Here is a 23,234-nt window from a genome sequence, read left to right as displayed (position 1 = left end):
AGCAGGCCTTGAGACCCCGAGTGGGTTTCAGGTCTGACCGCGCTTAGCGCAATTAGTGCGCTTTACATTTCAGCCCACATAAGATTTAATCTACTCACCACTTACCTAGATTTAGAGGCAAAAGCCGAACATTGGCACATGTGGTGTTTTTATGCCTGCCTTTTTCCTTCCCAGCATGCTGTCCACTTCCTTTCTTCCCAGCATGCATTATTTCTATTTGTTTGAACACGTGTACTTTATTCACTACGATGTCCTTTTTCCCAATCCAAGATGGTGGTGTTTCTACTTCCTGTTTCCTGCTTCCTGTCTATGGATATATAAGGGGACTTTAGCTTCTTTCTCATTGCGTTGCAACACTCCTTGGTGGTAGTCACGCTCTGATTGATTTCTTCCTGCGAATCCAGTGTTTCCTGACCTGTCTTTGTTCTCCAGTCTTCCTGATCTTCAGTCCTAACGCCTTGGTGTCCTCCTTTTGTTTCAGGGAGTTCCTGTGGAGGTTTTTTACCCTACTGGGGTTTTTCCTCTGGGACTCCTTCTGGAGGGCACGGACTGTAGTGGTTTGCTCTTACCAAACAGCACCGTGGCTACCGGAAGGGGTCGCCCCTACCTCGGCCAGAGCAGAACCTGCCGGAACCGGGGCCGTTCCCCTACACCTCTCAGCTTCGACGGTAAGCCCATTGAAAACCGTGACAGCATTGGTCACCTTTGAAACTCTACTCAGCTAAACTTAGTAATGATTCCAATTGCTGGAGATGTGACCAAACCAATTGTGATATCGTTCACATCCTATGGGACTGTACTGCACTCCAACCATTCTGGATACAAATATCACAATACTTAAGGAAAGTATTGCCCAATATCTCCCACAATCACCTCGCCTATTTTTACTACATGATACCCAAGGTCTAGGCACACTTTCCTCACATCTATATAGATGGCTTTCTACTGCAATTAGTGTAGCCAAAGTTAATATATTGCGTTTTTGGAAATCTAATGTTTTACCATCTACTCAAATGTGGTTAAAGGATATGTTTGATATTGCCCAGTTTGAAAGAATGCTATATAAATTAAACGATAACTTACAACAATTTGACCAAATATGGAATGTATTCTTGACTAGCTAATAATTTCACTTCTCTTGTGTATTTCTTTAAATGTTCAATAATTCATAAATAATATCTCATGCCATTATTATTTTTTTCTTTTTCTCTAGTTAGGTTGTAGATAAGTGTAACTGTGTAATAATATATTTTATCATTTTGACATTATATATATTTGCTTATTATTTCTCTGTTTTATTTATAAAAAATATCTAAACATCTCACTGTACACTGGAATCTCTTTAATGTGAATCTAAGTTCTTTCTTTATCTTTTTGTACAATCTATAATTATTTGTTCACTTATAAAAGTTTAATAAAGAATTGAAAAAAATAAAATAAAACGGAAGAGACCCTTATAACTTGAAAGTCCCACCTTTTTGTAGTGTGACTTAGCAAGTAGATAATGTGAAAATCTGACATAAGATACAGTTTTATTTGAGTGAATTGTTTTTCATTTTTCCAATAAAAGCATCTGTTTTTGTGATGTTGGTGTGTTACCCTCGTGCTTTTTTCTGTGATCCTATATAGCATTATCTGTGTTTTTGGTTTTATGCTCGAGTACATTGGTTTCCTAGCTTTCCACAATGTTTGGTTCTAATTCTCACCGGTTAACAAATTTGTTCTCCTCTACCACATAAGCTTCATAATAATACTCGGTCTTTAGATAACATGGCTTTGGCCTTCCCTTGCAGGTCCTGTATGGCCTGTTTCTACGAGGCTGTCTTATCTGCAGCAATTGCTGATTGGTAGGCCCAATCGAGTTGTTTCTATTATTGTTGTACACATTTCGGATAACTGCCGACCACAGCTATCTGGTAATATTCGAAAACACAGGTCTATTACCAGTTGAGCATCCCATCCTACCATTAAGTCATGGGATGAAAAGTCACTAGATTCATTCTTTGTACACTTGTGTGCATTGCATGTAGGCACGGTTACATGCTGACTCCTCCACTGTTATTCATGTTTAGTTTATAGGTGACCAAGCATATCAAGAGTAATAGACTGGCCATTTGCAATATTTACGTGATTCAAAATAGGTTTCCTTATCTGATTGGATGCCATCAGCCATCAACAAAATACGTTCCGCACATTACCTCGAGTAATGTGGTGGCTTTTTTTCTTTTGTTGGAAAGGCTTGTTCATGTCTGTTGATATGAACAATCTTTTTTTTTAATTGTTCTCAATACTTTTTTCAATGAAAATCTATGTTAGGATGTCATGCAGATCAGGCCCAGGGTTAAAACTGACGTCTCAATGATACATTTTCTGAGTTTGATTCATCTGGGCAAAGCATCAGGCACTCTATTAGGAATAGGGTTGAACGTGTCAGGAAGGACATGCTTACTTCAGTTACCATGTAGCCCCAGAGGAACTTTGGAAATATTGGTCCTGGAGAGTGTGTTGAACGTGTTTCCTTCATTTACCTGGGAAACACAGTTGGGTTAACGTCATCAATAGTGCTCTTGGGGAAATTAGAGAAAGAGGCCGCAAAACAACACAGGGGAAAAATGTGTACCAGGTACATGTTATCAGCAAAACAACCTAGATTTCAGGGATAAACTTTAAAACATTTGAGGTTTAGTCTAGGTTTTTACATAGAGTGAAATTCTGAATGCCATATGTTAGTAAGTTTTTTCCTCAACGACCTAAACATTCTGGTAATACGTTTTCTCCAGCTAATAAGGAATATACCTAGATTCTTCAGTCACGTATGGTTTTGTTTCAGCTGGCTTTCTTCTCCTCAGCAGCAGTTGCTAATTGTTAGGGTTATTCCAGCTTTAGCTTTAACTGTTGCAACTATTTCAGATACCATTCAGGATACTCAAAACATACAAACTACTGGCATATGCGCATCACATTTAAACGTTAGTTCGTAGAGTGAATACAGACTGGATTCCTTCTCCGTGGATTGTCAGTGTGATTCCACCAACAACATCTGACTTGTGTAACATATTGACACCAAGCCTGGGCTCTCTCTGATACACTGCAGTTATTCTTTTAAAAGTTAGACATGAACACAGGACTAAATTAATTGAGTAGCCCTTCCAGCAGCCTACACTAGTGGGCCTTGGGCCTCCATTTGTGCCCTAGAATGGATGGTGTCTGCGACGTCACAGTGACCTTTCAGGGAATTTTTGAGTCTAGCTCAAAACACTCTCCAAGGGATAAATGTATCCACTTTGATGTGAGATGTGGCATTGCCTCTGATGTGTAATTTCCCAGGATTTAATCCATATTTCACATTTCTTGCATTTGTGAATTTAAATACATAGTTATGAGCACATATAATAGAGTGCATTGAGGTCCGTGTTTACGTCCAGGTTAATTTAATATATTATCACACAAATAATATTACAAATCAATAACCTCATCACTGTACTCAACAACCTTGTGTATAAATATAATAATAGGAAGTACAAGTTCATAAGTCCTTGAGGGTACCAATTGATTATGCTCTCCTTTTTTAACTCAAATGGATAAAGAGGCAAACAGTTCCTTTCATAGAACAAGCATTATCTATCCCACTTTACTTGGTTACCATAAGACCTCCTTCAGTATGCCGTGTTTTTTACGGTGCAGTAACCTCTGAAAGTGTTGATGGGTATCTCACGCCAAAGATGACATTGTTTATTGCATGGAACACATTGGCAGGAATAAAAGTTCATTGCAATATGAGCCACTGGCAGAAGCTGAAACTAAAGAGGACAGTAGCTGAGTGAATATTGATTTTCCATAAACACTCAGTTCCCAACCTCTGGAAACAAAACATGGTTCAGAGGTTCAGAGGAATCTTTAAAATCAGGTTTCCCAAAGATAAACATGAAATCAAAAAACAGTAACAATGGATATCCTACATAACCCAATTACTTCAATTTCATAACACCTGCAAAGGCTTGACCTCAATCTTTGACAGTTTCAAAATACTTGTAACCATTTGGTTAGCCTCTACTTCCTGGGTGCTGTCTGTTTTTACACTGACAGCCCTGCCTCTCTGTTCTGGGGACGTGGGATGTCCCTTTTCTACAGGAAGTAAGTCTACCTATTTTTGATTGGGAGACTTGCATCTTGATATTCAAGTCATGCCTCCCAAGCTGCATGGGACCCGCTGTTAAGGCTGGGTCCTTCAGAGCCGGGTGAGGCAGTTCCCAGCTTACTTCTGCCCTCGAAGCATTGAAGTTGTCTCTGAATTGCATCATATGGCACCCTATAGCAGATGCATTCAGAAGAGGTAAATAGGGAGTACAGAAAATGTCTAGTATTTATTGTTCAAGTCAGGAGTCTCAGGAGAGGGGTAACTGGTACTCTACCCATGGCTACCCCACTGTCTGACTGTGTACATGTTAAGCATCCTTCACAGAGTCACTGAGTGGGTGCCGGTAGGATGATTGGTGAAGCTCTAAAAGCTATTGGCCAACCCAGAGACACCCTACTTTTCCCATAATACTTGGTAAGGGATAGTGGTGGGTAGTAAATCCTAGTTGTGTCAGTGCCCAGGAACACACCCAGGAGATGGGCTGCCCCTACACCACAAAGGATGACTACCACAACTTTTGCCACCAAGCCTTCATAAATGTATGTCTCAGGGTAGGTTAAAAAAATTCTAACATAACAGTGATCCTATTGCCTGGTGGACCTCGACCTCATTGTCGCCTGGTGAGACACAATAATGCTGAATGTCAGTCCCTTTTCATGTTGGTTGGGTCCTATAGGGGGACCATGGCAGTGAGACTTCTGGCAGGACCTCTAAATATGGACATTTATTTGGTGCTTTCATTTCCGATAAGTATTTCTTTATATTTGGCGTTTTCTCCAGCTGTTATTGACTCACATGTGAACCCTCTAGCCTATTGTCCACATAGGTATATTTTGCAATTGTCAGGTGTGTTTGTTAAAAAAAGTTTTACACATCTTTTGTACGACTTTAGGTGATTTATTTGAAGGCTGTTTGAATATTCCTTCCTTATCACATCTTGCAAATGTTTCTTTTTTTAGTCGGTCTGAACAGGATGGGCATCCAAAGTGGTTTGTTCTCGGTGTTGGACAAGTAATCAAAGGACTAGACATTTCAATGATGGATATGTGCCCCGGCGAGAAAAGAAAAGTGACAATTCCACCTACGTTAGCATACGGAATACATGGGTCAGGTAAAATATATATTTACATTATTATGCAAGAGTATCAGTTTACCCCAAATGTTTACTATGCTGCTCTGACTACATTTTATTTAGTTGAAGGGCCTCTACTGCTTTAGCCTCCTATGCCTGTGACACAAGGATCTTGGGGCCAGATGTACGAAGCGTTTTGCATGGCGCAAACTGCGAAATTCGCAGTTTGCGCCATGCAAAATGCGCATCACGATGCACAATCCCATTTTGCGAGTCGGTTCCGACTCTCAAAATGGGAATGCACCTCGCAAATAGGAAGGGGTGTTCCCTTCCTATTTGCGATTCGCACCGCAATGCAGAATTGCTTTGTGACTGCGAATGCTGTCGCAAAGCAATTCGCAGTTAGCACCCATGTCAAGTGGGTGCTAACTCATTTGCAAAAGGGAAGGGGTCCCTGTGGGACCCCTTCCCCTTTGTGAATGTTGCAATAAATATCTTTTCAGAGCAGGCAGTGGTCCAATGGACCACTGTCTACTCTGAAAAAACGAAACCAAATGGTTTCATTTTTTCTTTTGTATTGCAACTCGTTTTCCTTTAAGGAAAACGGGCTGCAATACAAAAAAAAATAAACTGCTTTATTAAAAAAGCAGTCACAGACATGGAGGTCTGCTGTCTCCAGCAGGCCACCATCCCTGTGAGTGCAGGGAATCGCAAGGGGGTCGTAAATTGCGACCCATCTCATTAATATTAATGAGGTGGGTCTTTGCGACCCCCTTGCGATTCGCAGAAGGTGTCTGGGACCGACTCGCAATTTCCAAATCGCAAAATCATATCTTACTACATCTGGCCCCAGATTACTTTTAATAAATGAATCCGTGCAAAAAATATGGATTTTCCATTGTTCACTGGTGAAACATTTCCTTGGATATTTCAGGATTAATCTTCTGAAACGTACTTGCGATTTACCCTGCTTTGCAAGTTTAATTTTTTTTTTTTAACGTAGTTCTAAGGCTTAAAGTTGTACCTCTGCAAGAAATAGAGGATAATGTAGATTTCCACAGCCTGATGAGCAGAACATCAGGATTTTATCAAAGACACAAAGGCTAATATTATGCAACATCTTTTAATGTCACTACTCACAGTAGCTCCTTTAAAGAATTTCAACGTAATTAAAACAGAGAACCCCCAACCCTGAGCCTTGTTTTTAGCAACTGCGGCTGTAAACAACCTTGGACAGTTTCTTAAAACAGTCTTTGAAACACAATTTCCTTCCAACCAAACAAATGCCTCATAATTTCTTGAAGATTAAATTCAAGCCCACAATGTCCTTTTAGGGTGTCCTTGTGCTATAATTCAGACAAAATAATAATTAAATCAGGGGTGGGTTACAAGAGGGATAATAATAGCCTCTGCGTCTTTAATAAAATCCAGAACTTCTGCCCACCAGTCTTTGGAAAATCTACATTTATGACAAGACCCAGAGGCTAGCTTTATGTAAATTGACATATTTGAACCAATCAGCACAACGCAGAATGTCTTGCAAAGAACCTCCCATCATGAACACCTTAGAAGCAGCCACTCCTCTCACTGAGTGAGCACCAAGCACACCAGCGTTCACATCAGCTCTGCTCATTATCTTGTTTACCCATTTTGCAAGCATTGGAGAATACACCACTTTAAACAGTTTATTAAAAGAAGTCTGACCAGTGCTGTTCTCTGCTCAGTCTCCTTCACACACTCAACCACACACAAATTGTCTCTGTCTTCAAAAAATAGATAAAATATGGAATATGAATTTGTTTTTGTTCTTTTAGTTAAATAGAATTGCACACTTTTGGGTGAATGAATTGTGCTTGTAATTTTAAGCATTCTCACATCCGATACCCTCGTAAACTAAATCAAACACAACAAAATTATCAATTTCATAAACAAGTCTCTTTGAGACAACAATTCATTTGACACCCAACCAGCAAAGAATTCTAATACTTGATACACATCCCACACTGAATTATACCTAGAAACTGGGGGCTTTGCTAATCTTATGCTTCTCATCAACCTACGCACCAACACATCCTGTTCAATAGAAGATCTGTTCACTAACTGATGTCCTGCAGCAATCGCTGATCTATACACATTCACTGTTTTATAAGACTATCCATCCTCAAACATTTCCATCAAATAATTCACTACCTCCACTGAAGACACGGAAACAGGATTAAGGTTCCTCTCCATGCACCAGCAAACCCATTTTTGCCACGCCAATCTATACATCTTTCTTGCACCTGACGCCCAGGATTCCTTAATAAGTGTTGAAGCCTGTTATGAAAGGCCTGGTACTTCCCAGACTCTCCTGAAATTTTCCATGCTACCAACCTCAATTGATTTGAGATTACTAGGTCATGAAACTCCCCTGCCGGAACTATGGCTACAGAATGAGAAAGTCCATTGACAGCTCCAGCTAAATAGGGTACTGTACCTGAGCCCTCTAAAGAGGAGTTACCACCACAATTGTCTCCTTCCACCTGCGTACCATCAAAGTCACTCGAGCAATCACTGAAAATGGAGAAAATGTATAAGGACTGAGACCCCTTCAACTCTGGCAGAAGGCATTAAACCCCTGCTGACTCCAGATCCAAACATGAGCTGAAAAACTTGCTCACTTGTGCACTCAACCTGCTGGCAAAGACATCCATACCAAAGGGACCCCAAACATCTTCCACTTGTAAGTAAATCGTCCAGTCCAACATCCAATCACTGGATTCCTTGAAATTTCGAGAAAACTAATCCGCCACCACATTGTTCAACCCTAGGATGTGTTCCGCCTGCACACAAACTCCTTTCTTTAGACAATAATCCTAAAACACCTTTGCTATTCCTGTTAAATCCTTTGATTTCGGACCCACTAGCTTGTGCATATACTGAACTGCTGATTTATTGGCAATCCGAAGAAGCACCGAACACTTCACCTTGCCTTGAGGGAAGCATTTTATTGCAAAAGAACCTGCATGTCATTCTAGACATTTTACATGCATGTTCTTCCCTTCTTCTTTCCAGTGACCTCCTGCTGACAGTGAACCACAACAATGACCCCAGCCATCTAAACTTGCATCTGATTCTATTATTAACTCCTGTTTTCCCCCCAAAATAGCTCTCCCATTCCGTGTCTCCGTATTCCTCAACCACCATCTGAGCTCCTCCCTTGTCTCCTCTGAAAGAACAAGTTCTTCTGAGTATTTCAAACCACTCTTAAATGCACTGCATTCATTCTCTGTAAAGTTTGACAATTCAATGGTCCAGGAAAAATAGCCTGAGTTGTAGAAGACAAAAGGCCAACAAAGTGAGCTAGCATCCTCTAAGAGATCCTACCCTGCTGTAATACTCATCGAATTTCTATTTCGAGAGTTTCAAGACCCCTCCTTCGTACTCACATAAATCTGAAAAACTGAGTTTTTTGTTTTGGAACTAAACAAGACTTCTTCCTGTTGACCACAAAACTTAACAATTCCAGTAAATTGACAGCCATCTGCGTATGGTCCCTCACCCTCGCCTTGCTCTAATCCATGATTAATATACTGTCCAGGTAAATGATCAACTGGACACCTCTCTCCCTCAGATAAGACGTCTCACAACGCAAAGTTTTCAGAAAACACCATGGGTCAAATAAAGACCAAATGGAAGGCAAACAAACTTCCAAGTCTTACCACCCCATCTGAATATTAGATACGTCTGATGGGGCTCCCAAATAGGAACTGTCAGATAAGCCTTCATCAGATCCAGCCGTGTCAACCAATCTCCTATTTGCAAAATGTCCCTCAACTTGTGCATCCCTTCCATTTTGAAATGGTGATACACTACCCAATCATTTAGACTTCTCAAGTTTATAACTGGTCTCATCCCTGTGTCCTTCTTTTCTACCAAGCAAACATTGCTTACAAAATCTCCTTGTTCTTGGGATACTTCTACAAATGCTCCTTCCTCTCTGAATTTCAGAACTTCCTTGTCTACCAAGTTTGCCTGACCTGGACTGAACTCTACAATGAACCCAACTCTACACCAGTTCGTCTAAGAAATTGATGGGTCTCCTGTCACTTGAAACCAATTTTTATAAAATTGGGCACGCTTGCAGCCCAACTTTACAGGGGTAGCAGTAAGGTCTAACCTTACCTGATCATCAGTATCAATGATCGCTGCACCCTTCACGTTCCCTTAGACTCTGACGTTGGGAGTAAAAGGAAGATTTCCAAGCACCTTACTTAGGGGCCATAGCAACGGGAAACCGATGCTCTCATAATTACCAGTCCCCAGCAGGAAAAAATGACCCCTTGTTTTTCCAGCCCCACCAAAAATATGGTCCTTGAAGACCCTTATAATATTTCTCTGGGACTTTTGGATAGATGAGTATGCCCCCACAAATTTTGACATTGATCTAATAAAATCATCTCCAAACAAAAGACCCTTCACTGAACAACCTGCCTCATTGTTTGCCAAATCTACCAATTTAGTATCTATGATAACAAATATACTCTTACTTCACTTTCCTGATATTGCAGTGTTTGTGTTTCCTAAAAGACAAACCACCCGTTGGACCCATTGTCAAAGATCCACAACATCCGCACCTGCTTATTCACATGCGCTTCTTCCGCTTAATCAAGGTCAGTGGTCCAATAACATCTAAAAGGCAGTCCTGGCAAATTTGCAAACCTTTGTCTAGCCCCTACGAGATCTCATCCTTCTTTGCCAATAAAAGCCAGTATCTTAGGAAGTAATCCAGGCATTGCTAAAACATTATCCTCTAAGAAAGGTCTAGGGCACTCAGACCTCAATTTGACCCTGACCTCCTTATGAATCTGTTTCCTCATCCAGGAATGAACATAATTACCAAAGGCGTCCATTCTGGTTTACGAGGATGTGTTATCAGCAGAGGAACAAACATTGAATCCCCCAATGGATCCAATAAAACATTGTTATTTCGCCTTCTCCTTTGGCTCCTTTATTTTAACCACACAATCACTATATGACTCAACAAACTCAAACTCTGAAAAGCAACTTATTTCCACTTCAGCACTACCCAAAGACTCATCCCAATGAACCACAGAATGCTTACGTTCTCTTTTAATACTTTTTATTTCTTTATCTGGGCCTTTGTACTACTCGCCAGGCGTTTGCGCAACAGTTCCTTGGCTCATGCACCCACAGCCCCCATGATACTCCACTGCAGACTTTCTTCTTTTGGCCTGTGAAAAGTTTTTAGAAAAGTGTTTTCTCTTCTTTGACACTCACTTTACCTTGTTTAAGGCTTTGGGAGGCCTCGTTCTCAGACCCAAATTTCTCCTCCTCATATAACAGGCCATCATAGCCTCAAACCTCTTTTCGATCTTAAAGCTCAGCTCAGAAGAGATTTTATTTAAAGCCACCTTCAGCCTCCCCTCCAACATAGTCTCATCACCTCCATGAAATATGTCTTCACTCTTTTTTCCAATTTATCACATTCCCTACAAGAAATGATGACAGCAAAATAGAATTATACTGTAAATCTCAAAAACGTACTACCAATATCAGGAAGCAATCCCAAAAATAACCTTCTAAAAGCCAGCAATAAACCAAATTGGAAACTCAACTCAAGACACCAGATCACCAACTGACAGTTATACATCTGACTAACAAACAAGTGTTGCCTCAGTAGTAACTGACATCAGTAACCATCAATCAGGAATCAATTAATCTTATAAAATAACCTAGGGCCTGATTCAGAACTTGGTGGAAGAGAATACTCTGTCACAAATGTAACGGGTAGCCCGTCTGACATATTATGATCCCGTTATATCCTATGGGGATCGTAATACGGCAGTCAGGATATCCATCATGTTTGTGACAGAGTATTCCATCCGTCAAATTCTAAATCAGGCCCATAGTCTTTCCCAGTCCTTCAACATAATAATAATAAACGTCATGCAGCCAGTCACAATAGACTTCACTCAAACCTAGTCCTTCCTTTATAATTATGCCCAGAAACTTCCCTTTATCATTTAAGGGAGTACGCACTATCTAGCACTCTAGCATATATGTAGCATATATGTAGCACTCAAACCAAATATCATTCTCTCATTACACAAAGTACTTAACTGCAGTTACAGCAGCAAATAAGAAGGCTGAGGGTAGGGGGTTCTCTGTTTTTATTATGTTGGAATTCTAAGTTTTATGTCCCTTAAAAGAGTTGCTGTGAGTAGTGGCATTAAAGGATGTTGCATAATGTTAGCCTCTGGGTCGTGTCATAAAATTGTTTTGGTCAGAAAATACATGACTTTATAAGCAGTAGGAGCCTTATTATTATACTGATGTCCCACCACAAGATATTGTCCCAGCGCAAGATAAGCCAGTGTCCCCGCACAAGAAATACCAGTGTCTCACCATAAGATACACCAGTGTCCTTCCACAATATATACCAGTGTCCCCCTACAAGATATATCATTGTCTAACCACAAGACGTTCCAGTGTCCCACCACAAGATCCACCCTCCCCACCACAAGATAAATCAATGTCACACTCGAAGATATACCAGTATCCCACCACAAGATAAACCAGTGTTCCACCACAAGACATACTTGCGTCTCACCACAAGATATTCTACAGTTTCATTACGAGATTACTCACTCTCCTACCACTACATAAACCAATGACGCACTGCTTTATTAACCAGTGTGACACCACTAGATTAACTGGTCTCCAAGATACACCAGTGTCCTGCCAATAGATGCACCAGTATTCCACCACTAGATAAGCCAGTGTCTTACTACCAGATAAACCAGTCCTGCCATTCCTACCACCAAGTCAATGGTCTCACAAAGTAACCCAGAGTCCTGACATACAATATGTAGAATAATAATCTTCATTGTTGGATACAATGTAATAGCACTTTTCATTATTATCAGTAAACGAGGATAGTGACACTTTGCACAAAGAACAATAAATAACGAGATGAATCACATTTTTAAAACCTTGAAATAAAAGACTGCTCAGAGGTTTTTGGTTCAAATGAAAAACTTTCAAAAAAGAGAGGGTCAATTGGAGTGCTGCCTGGATCGAGTGCACTATTGGAAGCACTGGACATACATATGCTTTTGTCTAAATAAATCTTCAATTGCACCTGGTCGAGGTAGATCATATGGATTGGTAAGCAAGTGGGAGAGCCAACAACAAAAACCTTTAGTCCCTTATTACAGGTTGGCCAATTCTGAGAGGATTGTTGTTCTGGCATCCCAGATTAGCATCTGAGACAATACTCAATAAGCTCAATTTTACCAGTTGTGACAAACTTACAGGCCAATCAGACCCAAAACTAAAAGCGATTGAAGTCGACGCCATCCAACCCATCAAACAATGCAGAGTAGTGACACTCCCCCAGCAACTCCAAAGGTGGTCTGAAAACTTGGCCCACTCCCCACCACCCGCAGAGTAGTCCACTGTTCCCCACCACTCTCATTTAGCAGCTGCTCAGTGAAGGTGGTAAATCTGGCACAAAAGGTCCTTGGAACCCTAAGGGTGACTAACCGCGCTTTACAAATCTCTGATTGATTGATTGCTTGGAATGTGAAAAAGATCTTCAACAAAAGAATAAGTTGGTTCCTGCTCCCATAGGTTAATCACTGTTCTGGAGACTTAAACTCATGATGGCCAAATATAGTTGGAGAAAAACTATCTAGAATCATTAAATCTGGCCGCAATATCTCCACACTTCGAATCCAGCCAATTTGTAATGTTGGCCTTAGATCATTCAGTATCAGACCACCAACTCCCTTACACACTGATAGTAGATTCTGGCCCTCAGGCACTTTGATACAACTCACATAGGGTCCATTGACTTGCAAATAAACTTGTCTTAACAGCATAAGAGTTAAAGCAGAATCCTTGGTTCTGGAGCTAATCAAATCTCAGCTGCTTCAGATAGATTTTAATGAAGTGCATCCAAAAGCACTGTAGCAACACTTTCTGCCTTTCAGTTTTTTAATGCATTGAATACGTTTATAAATCTGTGGTGCTCACGTGTGAGACAGTAGGTGTTGGTAACCACCCAAAGCCCAATAACTCCAAAAGCTGATGTTTCACAGTCTAAAACGAACACTCCACACTTGAATGGCTGTAGACGATACGCACGATGCAAAAGTTATTTTAAATGTTCATCTTTATATAAAGTAATGCAACATTAAAAGAATGAATTCACAACAGCAAATACATGTTACCAAAGTGTTTTCTGCCAGCATGTATTTCTGAGCTAGCACAGCCCTTCTTCAGAGTCTCAAAGGAATGCTAAAAAAGTCCAAAAACCTAAAAAAAATAACTTTGTAATTAACTTTATCTACAAACATATCATCTTTGTTAGTTCAAGTGTGGTGGGTGAGGCTCTGAAGAGACAACAGACTCTCCAGTTTGTTGGAATCAAGGGAGGGACATGGGGGCAGTGATCCTAGAAAATATATTGCAGACTTCTTCACTAAAGCATACCTGAATGCTCAGAAAGGGACTTTTGTTAATGTGGGGGACCTAGAGGTGCACTGTTCCAAGGGTAGTTGGGTAAACAAAAAGGGCATGGTTGTATTTTATTTTTCAATAATTTGACCTAGAATAGTTTCTATGTCTATTAACATGGAAGCTTTTACCTAGACTTCGAAGTGGCCTCAAAACATAGCTGAATACAATTTGGTATTTAAAAAAATCACAACTAATATGCCCAACCTAGTCTGAAAATATTCAGAACTCTGTGGTGCACTATCATCGTCCACATTATCATTACTTCTCAGAAGGTTTCCATATATAGCTTTGCAATTGTCATTTTCAGACTTATAATAGTATGTATGTATGTTTTGGTCTTTCTAAAATGCAACCCTTGATAGCTAGCAATGAAGCACTGTATAAGGGAGAATCAACAGTGTGAGGAACATGGGAGGAAGAAATTAGGGAATTAGTTTGATCTAGTGGAAGGGGTGAGATCTCCTCTTGTCTGAGCTAGTGTACCTTAAAGAGATGAGTTTTCACGTTCTTTCTGAATTTAAGGACAGTTGATTCTGTTCTAATGTTGCAGAAGAAGTTGTTCCAGGTACTGGGCGTATCGCCTGAAAAGACTTGTTTTCTACTTTTATCCTTCCTGTAGCATTTAGTCTATAACCTGGCGATGCCAGAGTTCCTTGTCTAGCTTTGACCCCAAGGTGTTAATTTATTAGCAAAGTAAATTGTTGATAGTTTATTAGCTAGGTAAACAGGGGTGATGGTGTGGATGGCCTTGTGAGGCAGCTGATCTTGAGCATCTTGATCTTGCACTTGTAGGGGGGGCCAGTGTAGATCATTTAGAACAAGGGTGACATGGTTGGATTTCTTCAGCCCCTTCATAACCTGTGATGTTGTGTGAACGATGCTTTTTCAGGGGAGCAAGGGTGATCTTTGGGATGCTGTTGAGCAGGGCATTGCCTGCATTCAGGTGGGAGAGGAATTGGGCAAGGACTGTTGTGCAGATGTCTTCTACTGGAAGAAAAGGTTTCACTTTTTTTCAGAAGAGAGTTGGAACCATGTCATTTGGTCTCCTTGGCAATGTGTCCTTTTGAGTGAGAGGCTTAAGTCAACTGTATATCTGAGGGATTTTGCCTGTCCTGTTAGTTGGGCATCAGGTCTGTTAGGTTTATGTTGGAGAGCCATGACTGAATCAGTGAATATCTGGCATTGTTGGCAAGCAGGAGGCATTTGATCTTGATATGGTTTTGCATTAAGTAGTCAGTTGCCACCTATGTTTGGATGCGTTCGAGGCAGACTTTGAGTCTTTGTGTGTAGTTGGTTGAGGAGATTTGTGTGATACAGTTGTGTGTCCTCAGCATACTAGTGGATCTTGATGTTGCCATCTGGAAGGATGTTTCCAAAGGGTTCCATGCAAAGTCAGGCAATAATGGGTAAAAGGATGGAGTCCTGGTTGGCTCACAAAGTGATGGATGGGAAGAGCCTGGGTTCCTATCTGAATGAGTTCCACCTGAATGCGTTGCTGTCAGTTAGTGAGGTAGGATCTGTGAACCGTTGTAGGATTGTGCCATTGAAGTCCTTGCACGTTTTCAGAGTGTAGATCAATGCTGAATTGTTTGGGGTTGGAAAGCTGCAGAGATCTCTAGTAGGAATAAGAATCAATAATTGTTTTTGTATTGCTCAAGTACTAGACCAACTCCCGAGGTTACTGCATCATGTCAGTGTAGCTGCAACCTCTTTCACTTTTTTCTCAGTCTGGCAGGGCTAACTCTAATTACCCATATTTTCTTCAGCATTTTTTTTTATTGATCTGTGCACATGGAATGGTCTCCTGTTCTTCAGTGAACTGCAAAAACCATACTGACCCTAAAGTAGATACTATTAAAAGACATTACAAAAATCGTATGTGCTGGGTCTTTATCATTATACTTCAGACAGTAGCCGTGCTGAAAATCTCTCATGCAAGGGTTATATGTTTTTCTCCCTTCTTCATTTTCAGTTCTTGTGCATTAAATTGTTCATGGCCCCTGGTAACATAGCTGTTATTTGGCATATGATAATACATTTTCCAGTCATCTTTGAACTTTTCCTAAGCAAATGGTAACATGGGATTGGATATAAGTATTCACTGCAAATCAGTGTCACTTTTCTTAGAAGAAGCTGCTTTTATAAAGAAGCATTTTGTAAAGCGACAGGTATCGATTGACTTACGATTGAACTTTTGAAGGGACTTCTATTTTTAGGTCTCACCTTTGCTGTATGCTGGCAAGCAGAACTGTTGCATCCAAAATTGATTTAGAGTGGGCTTTGAGTCCACTCCTAGCTCATGGTTCCATGGTTTCTTGTCTATCTCAGTTCCCTTTTCATGAGTCAATGACTTTTCTCTCTATTGTTGTGTTTTCCCACTACAGGAGCACTTCTGTGTCACTGTGTTTTAATTACATGAGGTGTAGTTTCTACTGCTAACATCAGGGACATTCATTGTGGTGCATTAGGGACCACTTTCTCTCCCTTTCATCACTTCATTCTTGTCCCTGCTATCCCTTCCTCTTTCTGCCCCTCTATTTATTGAAATTATCTTATCTTGGCTCTCCCCCAGTGCCAGCTTCTTTTTGCACTCCATCTGGCACTATATTGTGGGCAACCATCCTAAAGTGATTTTTAGAGTATTTTATGTTTGCTGACCATGTGTTTTAATGTTTTTTAAAGCAAAATAAAAAATAAATAAAATAAAAAGCATATGTAAGATGGTCACCGTGCGTGCAAAGGCATGCCCGTTAGCCATATTGGAATGTTATTTGCAAAGGTTTAAAAACAATGTTACAAATTTGACCGCCAGTGCTGCAAAGTGTGGTTGTCATTTTTTAATTGCTTTGACCGTAAAGTATGTTAAAGCAAACAAGCAATTGGTAAAACCAGTTGTTTTGCTCCAGCATTTGAAAGGCACTACATATTGGCTTTTCCAATGCTTGCTCTGATTTTAATTCCAAAGTCTTGTTGGTGTCATGGCATCCTCCTTTGTGGATTTGGAATGTCTTTTTTAGAAGATTAATCTTCCCTGTAATTGCACCTCCTACTGCCGTATGCGGGTTTTTAAATATGAACACTGAAATATAGAAAAATTGCTAACATACTTTTCACTGGTCATTAACATTAACAGAATATTATCCCAATGAGGTAGGGCATGGTCTGCATCACAAGATGGTGGTCACATTCTTATACTTCCACATGAGACCCAAACATCCACACACATCCTGTCTTGCTAAGCCCATCAGTGCAAGATGAAGTGACAACCTGAGATTTAGCAGCACCGCTAATACAGTGGTGGACCCATGATATTGCTCTGAGGCGTCTTTGAGTGAGTGCTGAAAGATACGGACACAGGTGCTTCTGTTGCAAACATGGCAGCCAAACAGTCAGCCTGGTGGCGACTTCGGCAATGCAGTCATGGCCACCCTGATGGCCTGAAACCCACAGAAGAAATAACTACTGAGTGGCCATTTGTCTGGAGGTGAACAAGCCGACATCCGAGCACCAGAGCCATTAACAGCACAGTTCAGCTTCAAACAAAGTGATCATGGTCTGCTGCACCACTCTTAAAGTTGTGGACAACCGCCTGGGCTTTGGTGCATGGTGCTGGGCTGCTAGCTATTAGGTGCCCCAGTCACCCTTCAGTATGCAAGGCCCTTACAGGGTTATGCCGGTTTCCACAGCTTGCCTCCACCGAGGGGGTGGAGATACCTGCTGCTGCAAGGGTGTTCCCACGTTAAATGTGCTGATGTGCAACATTTCTACAACTCACCTGTTGCTGATGTGCAGTGGAGTCATCAGGTATCAGGCCACAGAACCCTGGTGAGGCCTGACACTTTTTGGATGTGTTGCTGCTTGCCCCGGTCTATGGCTTTCTGCCTACCCCTTACGACTGGGGATGACTATCCGGTAGCCCTATATCACTTGTAAAGAGTGTCACGCATGAGTGATTCATTGTCTGCAGGCACACTGTCCTGGCTACATACTGGCTCTCACTGAAAGGAGCTGGTACTGCATTGGGCTGCTGGCACAGACACTACTTAGGCAAAGGGTCAGGCTACCTGTGAGCCCTGCTGTGTTGGCATGGTCAGACTCTCAACACCTGGCTGAGGAAGGCCATCCCTCTATACATGCTACCCACAGTCTGCAGGGCTGGCAGGCTGGGAGTCTCCGGAGTACAGCAACACCATGAACAGTAGCAACACCGGCTGGCGGCCACACAGAGAACTTTGGGGGCTCCTCAACTTTTTAGACACGAGCGGAGGCTCCAGGCATAGTACGGTGCATACAGCTGGCACTCTCGGCCTTTGTCTCTTTGGGGGTTCAGAGCATCTCCAGAGTTAAACTGGACACCAGACCAAGAGTATGCTTATCTACATTTGGCCAAGGACCAGACAGTCCTCAAACATATGACAATGGGCAAGCAAAAATCCTCAGGCTGGGAAACGTCCTGAACAACGCGTTGGAACCATGCAGACATTTCCCACGCAAGCGTAACCACGCTTACCAGAACAACGACTGACGTTCTCTCTGCCTTAACCACGCATGTGCTGAACTACGCATATGCGTGGTTAAGGCAGAGAAAAAGTCAGTTGTGGATCGGGAGAGGACGCAGTCAGGTAAGTGGGTTTTGGGAAGGGTTGAGGGGTAGTTTTTAGGGGTGGGGTGGATAAAGGGCTTGGGGTGGGGGTGGGGGGCTTGGGCTATTTTATTTTTAAGGTGGGGGTGTTTGGGATATTTTTTAAGGGTAGGGCTTAGGGTGGGGGGGTGGCGCATGATTGGGGGTAGTTTTTAGGGGTGGGGTGGATAAAGGGCCTGGGGGGAGGGGCGATTGAGCAATTAATTTTTTTAGAGCAAGGGTTGAGGTATTTTTTTAGGACGTGGTTAAGTAAGTTGGGCTGGGGCAGGGTTGGGGGTAGTTTTTAGGGGTGGGGTGGATTAAGGGCTTGGGGTGGGGGGGTTGGGCTATTATGTTTTAGGGGTGAGGAGGTCGGGTAATTTTATTTTTCGGGCAGGTGGGGGGGTTGGGGTAGTTTTGTTTTAGGGGTGGGAGTTGGGGGTCAGAGTAGTTTTGTTTTTAGGGGCGGGATGGAGGGGTCAGAGTAGTTTTGTTTTAGGGTGGATGGGGGGTCAGGGAAAGTTTTAGGGCTCATGGTGGGTGGGGGGTGTCGGGTAGTGCAGTTTTTAGTAATGGGGTGGGGATGTCACGGTAGTTTTGTTTTTAGGGGCAGGGGTGGGGGATCGGGTAGTTTTATTTTTAGGAGCGGGTGGGGGGAGTCAGAGTAGTTTTGTTTTTAGGCCAGGTGGGGGTGTCGGTTGTTTTTTAGGGTGGGTCGGTGAAAGGTATTAGGGCTCAAGATGGGTGGGGGTGTTGGTGTGGTTTGGTTTTTAGGGGTAGGGTGGGGGGTCGGGTAGCTTTGTTTTTAGGTGCGGGTAGGGGGTTGGTTGTTTATAGGGTGGGTGGGGGGATCGGGGAAGGTTTTAGGGCTCAGGGTGGGTGGGGGGTGCCAGGGTAGTTCAGTTTTTAGGGGTGGGTGTGGGGGATCAGGGTACTTTTGTTATTAGGGTGGGTGGGGGTTGGGGAAAGTTTTAGGGCTCATGGTAGGTGGGGGGTGTCGGGGTAGTGCAGTTTTTAGGGATTGGATGGGGATGTCGGGGTAGTTTTGTTTTTAGGGGCAGGGGTGGGGAGTCGGGTAGTTTTATTTTTAGGAGCGGGTGGGGGGGAGTTGGGGTAGTTTTGTTTTTAGGCCGTGTGGGGGGGTCAGTTGTTTTTAGGGTGGGTTGGGAAAGGTTTTAGGGCTGAAGATGGGTGGGGGGTGTTGGGATAGTTTTGTTTTTAGGGGTGGGGGGTCGGGGTAGCTTTGTTTTCAGGTGCGGTGGAGGGTTGGTTGTTTATAGGGTGGGTGGGGGGATCGGGGAAGGTTTTAAGGCTCAGGGTGGGTGGGGGTGTCGGGGTAGTTCAGTTTTTAAGGGTGGGTGTGGGGGATCAGGGTAGTTTTGTTATTAGGGGCATGGTGGGGTGGTCGGCGTAGTTTTGTTTTTAGGGTGGGTGGGGGGTCGGGGTAGTTTAAGTATTAGGGGTGGGGTACTTTTGGGCCTTAGGGCGGGTGGGGGGTCAAGGTAGTTTTGTTTTTAGGGGTGGGGTTGGGGGGATTGGGGTAGTTTTGTTTTTAGGGTGATTGGGGGGTTGGGGTAGTTTAAGCATTAAGGGTGGGGTACCTTTGGGCCTTAAGGCGGGTAGGGGGTGGCATGATAGAACCACACATGCCGTTCCCACACACACCTTTCATAGGGATGCTTTTACAATAAAAAATAGTTGTAAAGGCATGCGTGTCAAAGGCATGCATGGTAACAACGCCGTCGTTGTTCGGACCGTGTTGTTAAGACATGCGTGGTTCCCACGTGTGTTGTTCCATCATACATTCCCTCAGCCTCCATTGGGAGCTGTGGAGGAGCTGGCCCAGTGGACATTGCTACTGGGGAACCACACGTGAAATACTTCTGCCTTCATGGATCAGATTCTGCAGATAATCCAGGCATCCAGACTGATCCTTGAGAAGAAGATAAAAGAGGTGGGTGCAGACATGATTTTACTGAGACAAGACCTGCACAGTGCTATGGAACATATGACTGAGCCTGAATGTCTCATTTTGGAACACAGAACCACTGTGAAAGACCTCAATGTCACAGTTTAGCAGCTGCAGTGAGCCACTGGCGATCTGAAGGCGCCAGCTGAAGATGTGGAGTGCTGCTTGCACTGTAACAACTTGAGGTTCGTGGCCCTACATAAAGTGGCAGAAGGAATACACCTTGAGAACGTTCTTGAGCTATGTCTCAAGAGTTGTTAACCTAAAAACAAGATTTCTCCATGCTTCAGCATGCAACAGGCATATTGCTCCCTTGCTGAAAGGGCAACTTCGGCGACTTTTCTTCAACCATTGATTGCCTGTTTCCTAAATTATGGAGGCAGAAATTTGGTACTATGAACTGCATGAGAAAAAAAGGGAAGTGATGTATGGATCACTCGAAATCTTAATTTTTCCTGAGTATATTAGGCTTATACAGAAACAGTGCAAATCCTATGACCAGGTGAAGCAAAAATCTAGAGCGATGAACTTGAAATATATGCTGCTGTACCCAGTAAAGTTAAAGATACATTTTCAGAACAAGACATTGTTCTTTGAACAGCCCGAATAGGTGTGGGCCTGGCCCATGGAGCGCCCCCTTGGACTAACTAACAAGAACAGCACACCCAGAGCTTGTTCATGCCCAAATCAGAAATCAATGAGACCTATGGAACAGAGATTTTTTATTTAAGATTTTTATTATTCATGTTTGAATGGTGTGACAAGGTTTACAACAAATGGAAGTATCTTAATTACAATCTCCAACATCAGATGTGCATCACCTGCTCATTGTTAGGATCCCTAGGGAACTGAGATGCAAGCAAAGCAGGAGGGGATGTCTCTACAGCAAAACGTGAGACAAGGGGAATGGCAGTGGCAGAGATGTATTTCATAATGAATGAGATATCTGTCTCTGAGAGCACAACAACACTATGAAGCAGGAATATTAAGACACTAGACTCTGCCTCAGAAGGCACGGGACCCTTCCTTAGAGTCAGTCCCTGAGAAGAAATTGAATCGATCTTTGGGGTGGGAGATAGAAGGGGACACGTTTTTGGCACACTCCATGGTCACTTCGATGGAGCTGTGTACCAAGTGGGTAGTGGTGCAGACTCTGACCCAAGGCCTTAACTATGCAAGGCAACAGTAAAATGGACTTGGGTTTTGCTGTGACAGTTCATAGACTATGTATGATGTACAAAGCTATTTGGTTTACTTAGATTTAAGCGTTAGTTTTAAGGAGACAGATGCTTCTATGCAAGAAGTATTGGGTGAGGAGGATTGTGATAGGGCGCCAGGGCCTGATCCGGGAAAGGAGTACCCCGGGGGTACTACGCGATGGCCGGCGGCTGAAGAAGAGGAGCTGGGCGTTTTTCAAGTGTCCCATGCCGTGAAACAGGGAGTGTCAGCACAACGGAGGAGTTCGGGAACGAAAAGGAAGGAGGCGGCAGAGATCGAGGGAGGGACTCGCAGCAAGGACAATGAAGGCAAGCGGAAGCGGCATCCCCAAGAGACGCGGAGCCGCTGGCTCGAAAAAAACAGTTACTTTGGGGTCGCGATGAGAGGCAGCCATGCCGATCAGAAAACGACAGAGGGAGAGGAAGTGCTGGAGCCGGCCACGTTCTAGGAAGAACGGCCACGTTCTAGGAAGAACGTGGTCAGAGCAGGTACAGGGTGTATACTGGGAAATGGGGAGGAAAGAAGTGGGAACTCACTTATAAACCCTGAGTAGGGAAAAAGAGGGGGGAGAAAAGGAAAGAAAGAACCAAAAGAAAAGACGCACAAATAAAACCCAGAAAGACACAATTGAAGGAGCAGCACATACTAACCTCCAAAAAATACAAACTTATATATATCATACAAGGAGAGTATTGAACTAAGAGATAAAAAGGAAAAGACAAAGAGTCGCTTAAGAGAGAGAGAAAAGAAAAAGAACGTCACTAACAACAAGGGGAAAGCAAAAAGGGAAAGTAAGGAGGAGTTAGATGGTAGAAGAGGAAAAGAAAACAAGACAGGCGAATAAGTCTGTAAGTTACTTACTTACCTTCTGAAATATGGCTTCTTATTTCTCTCCCTTCGGGTGTCGTCGTTGCTCGGAGTCCGTGATGGGTGCCTGAAGGAAAGAAGCCCCGTTAAGAAGACCCTGAAGAAGCCCTACCAAGACTACCCAGCAATGAAGAAAAAAAAGAAAACCTGAGAACGAAGAGACAAACAGAGACATACGTTCTAGGAAGAAAGTCTATAGAAAATAAAAATAAAAAGATCACATATCACAACCTACTACGCCTTCTGGTCTCCATTAACACTTACCTGTCACAAGGATGTTAACTATAGATAACATGTTGTTAGATGCTGATACAGGAATGCAAGTAATATTCATTCACAATGTAAATGATGGCACAGAACAGGTCACAGGGTCATTACTAATTTCTGACATGAATGTCAGTGACCACCACAGTAAAATTAAGATATGCCATAATGCAAATTGTGAAGAAACACATTCCTGATGTCCTTATCCTACCAGAGACGCATTTATTGGGTACGCACTTTGTCTTTCCAGGCAGGCATAGGTACACTAGAGTATTTCATGCAGTCTTTATTTGAGGCTCTAGAGGTGTTGCTGCACTCCTACAGAAGATCTTTCTGCTCGTAGTACCTGCTATGCAAGTAGATGCCGTTGGCATAGTCAGTCATGACAGATGCACAGGTTTGAAGTGGTGAGATGTGGTTAATTCAAAATTGTATTATATGCCAATGACATGTTGCTTTTTGTCCAGTTGCCAGAATATACTCTGCCTTGATTGACTTAGGTATTGCAGATTTTTCAAAACACAATTGGTTTACGGGTGAACTGGCAAGCATCTAGATA

At 42.6% G+C, this 23,234-nt stretch overlaps 1 protein-coding gene across 1 annotated transcript in view; it reads left to right on the top strand.

Annotated features, from left to right (window-relative positions):
- FKBP7 (FKBP prolyl isomerase 7) overlaps positions 1-23,234 on the top strand; it is a 113,270-nt gene that overhangs the window by 46,268 nt on the left and 43,768 nt on the right. Inside the window, exon 2 of the mRNA XM_069225429.1 lies at positions 5,098-5,249. Within this exon, the coding sequence (XP_069081530.1) occupies positions 5,098-5,249 (152 nt within the window). The remainder of the gene's footprint in view (positions 1-5,097; positions 5,250-23,234) is intronic.

Source organism: Pleurodeles waltl, chromosome 3_1 (assembly GCF_031143425.1).
Source record: "Pleurodeles waltl isolate 20211129_DDA chromosome 3_1, aPleWal1.hap1.20221129, whole genome shotgun sequence".
In the NCBI taxonomy this organism is placed as follows: domain Eukaryota; kingdom Metazoa; phylum Chordata; class Amphibia; order Caudata; family Salamandridae; genus Pleurodeles; species Pleurodeles waltl.
This window is presented reverse-complemented; position numbering and strand designations above follow the sequence as displayed.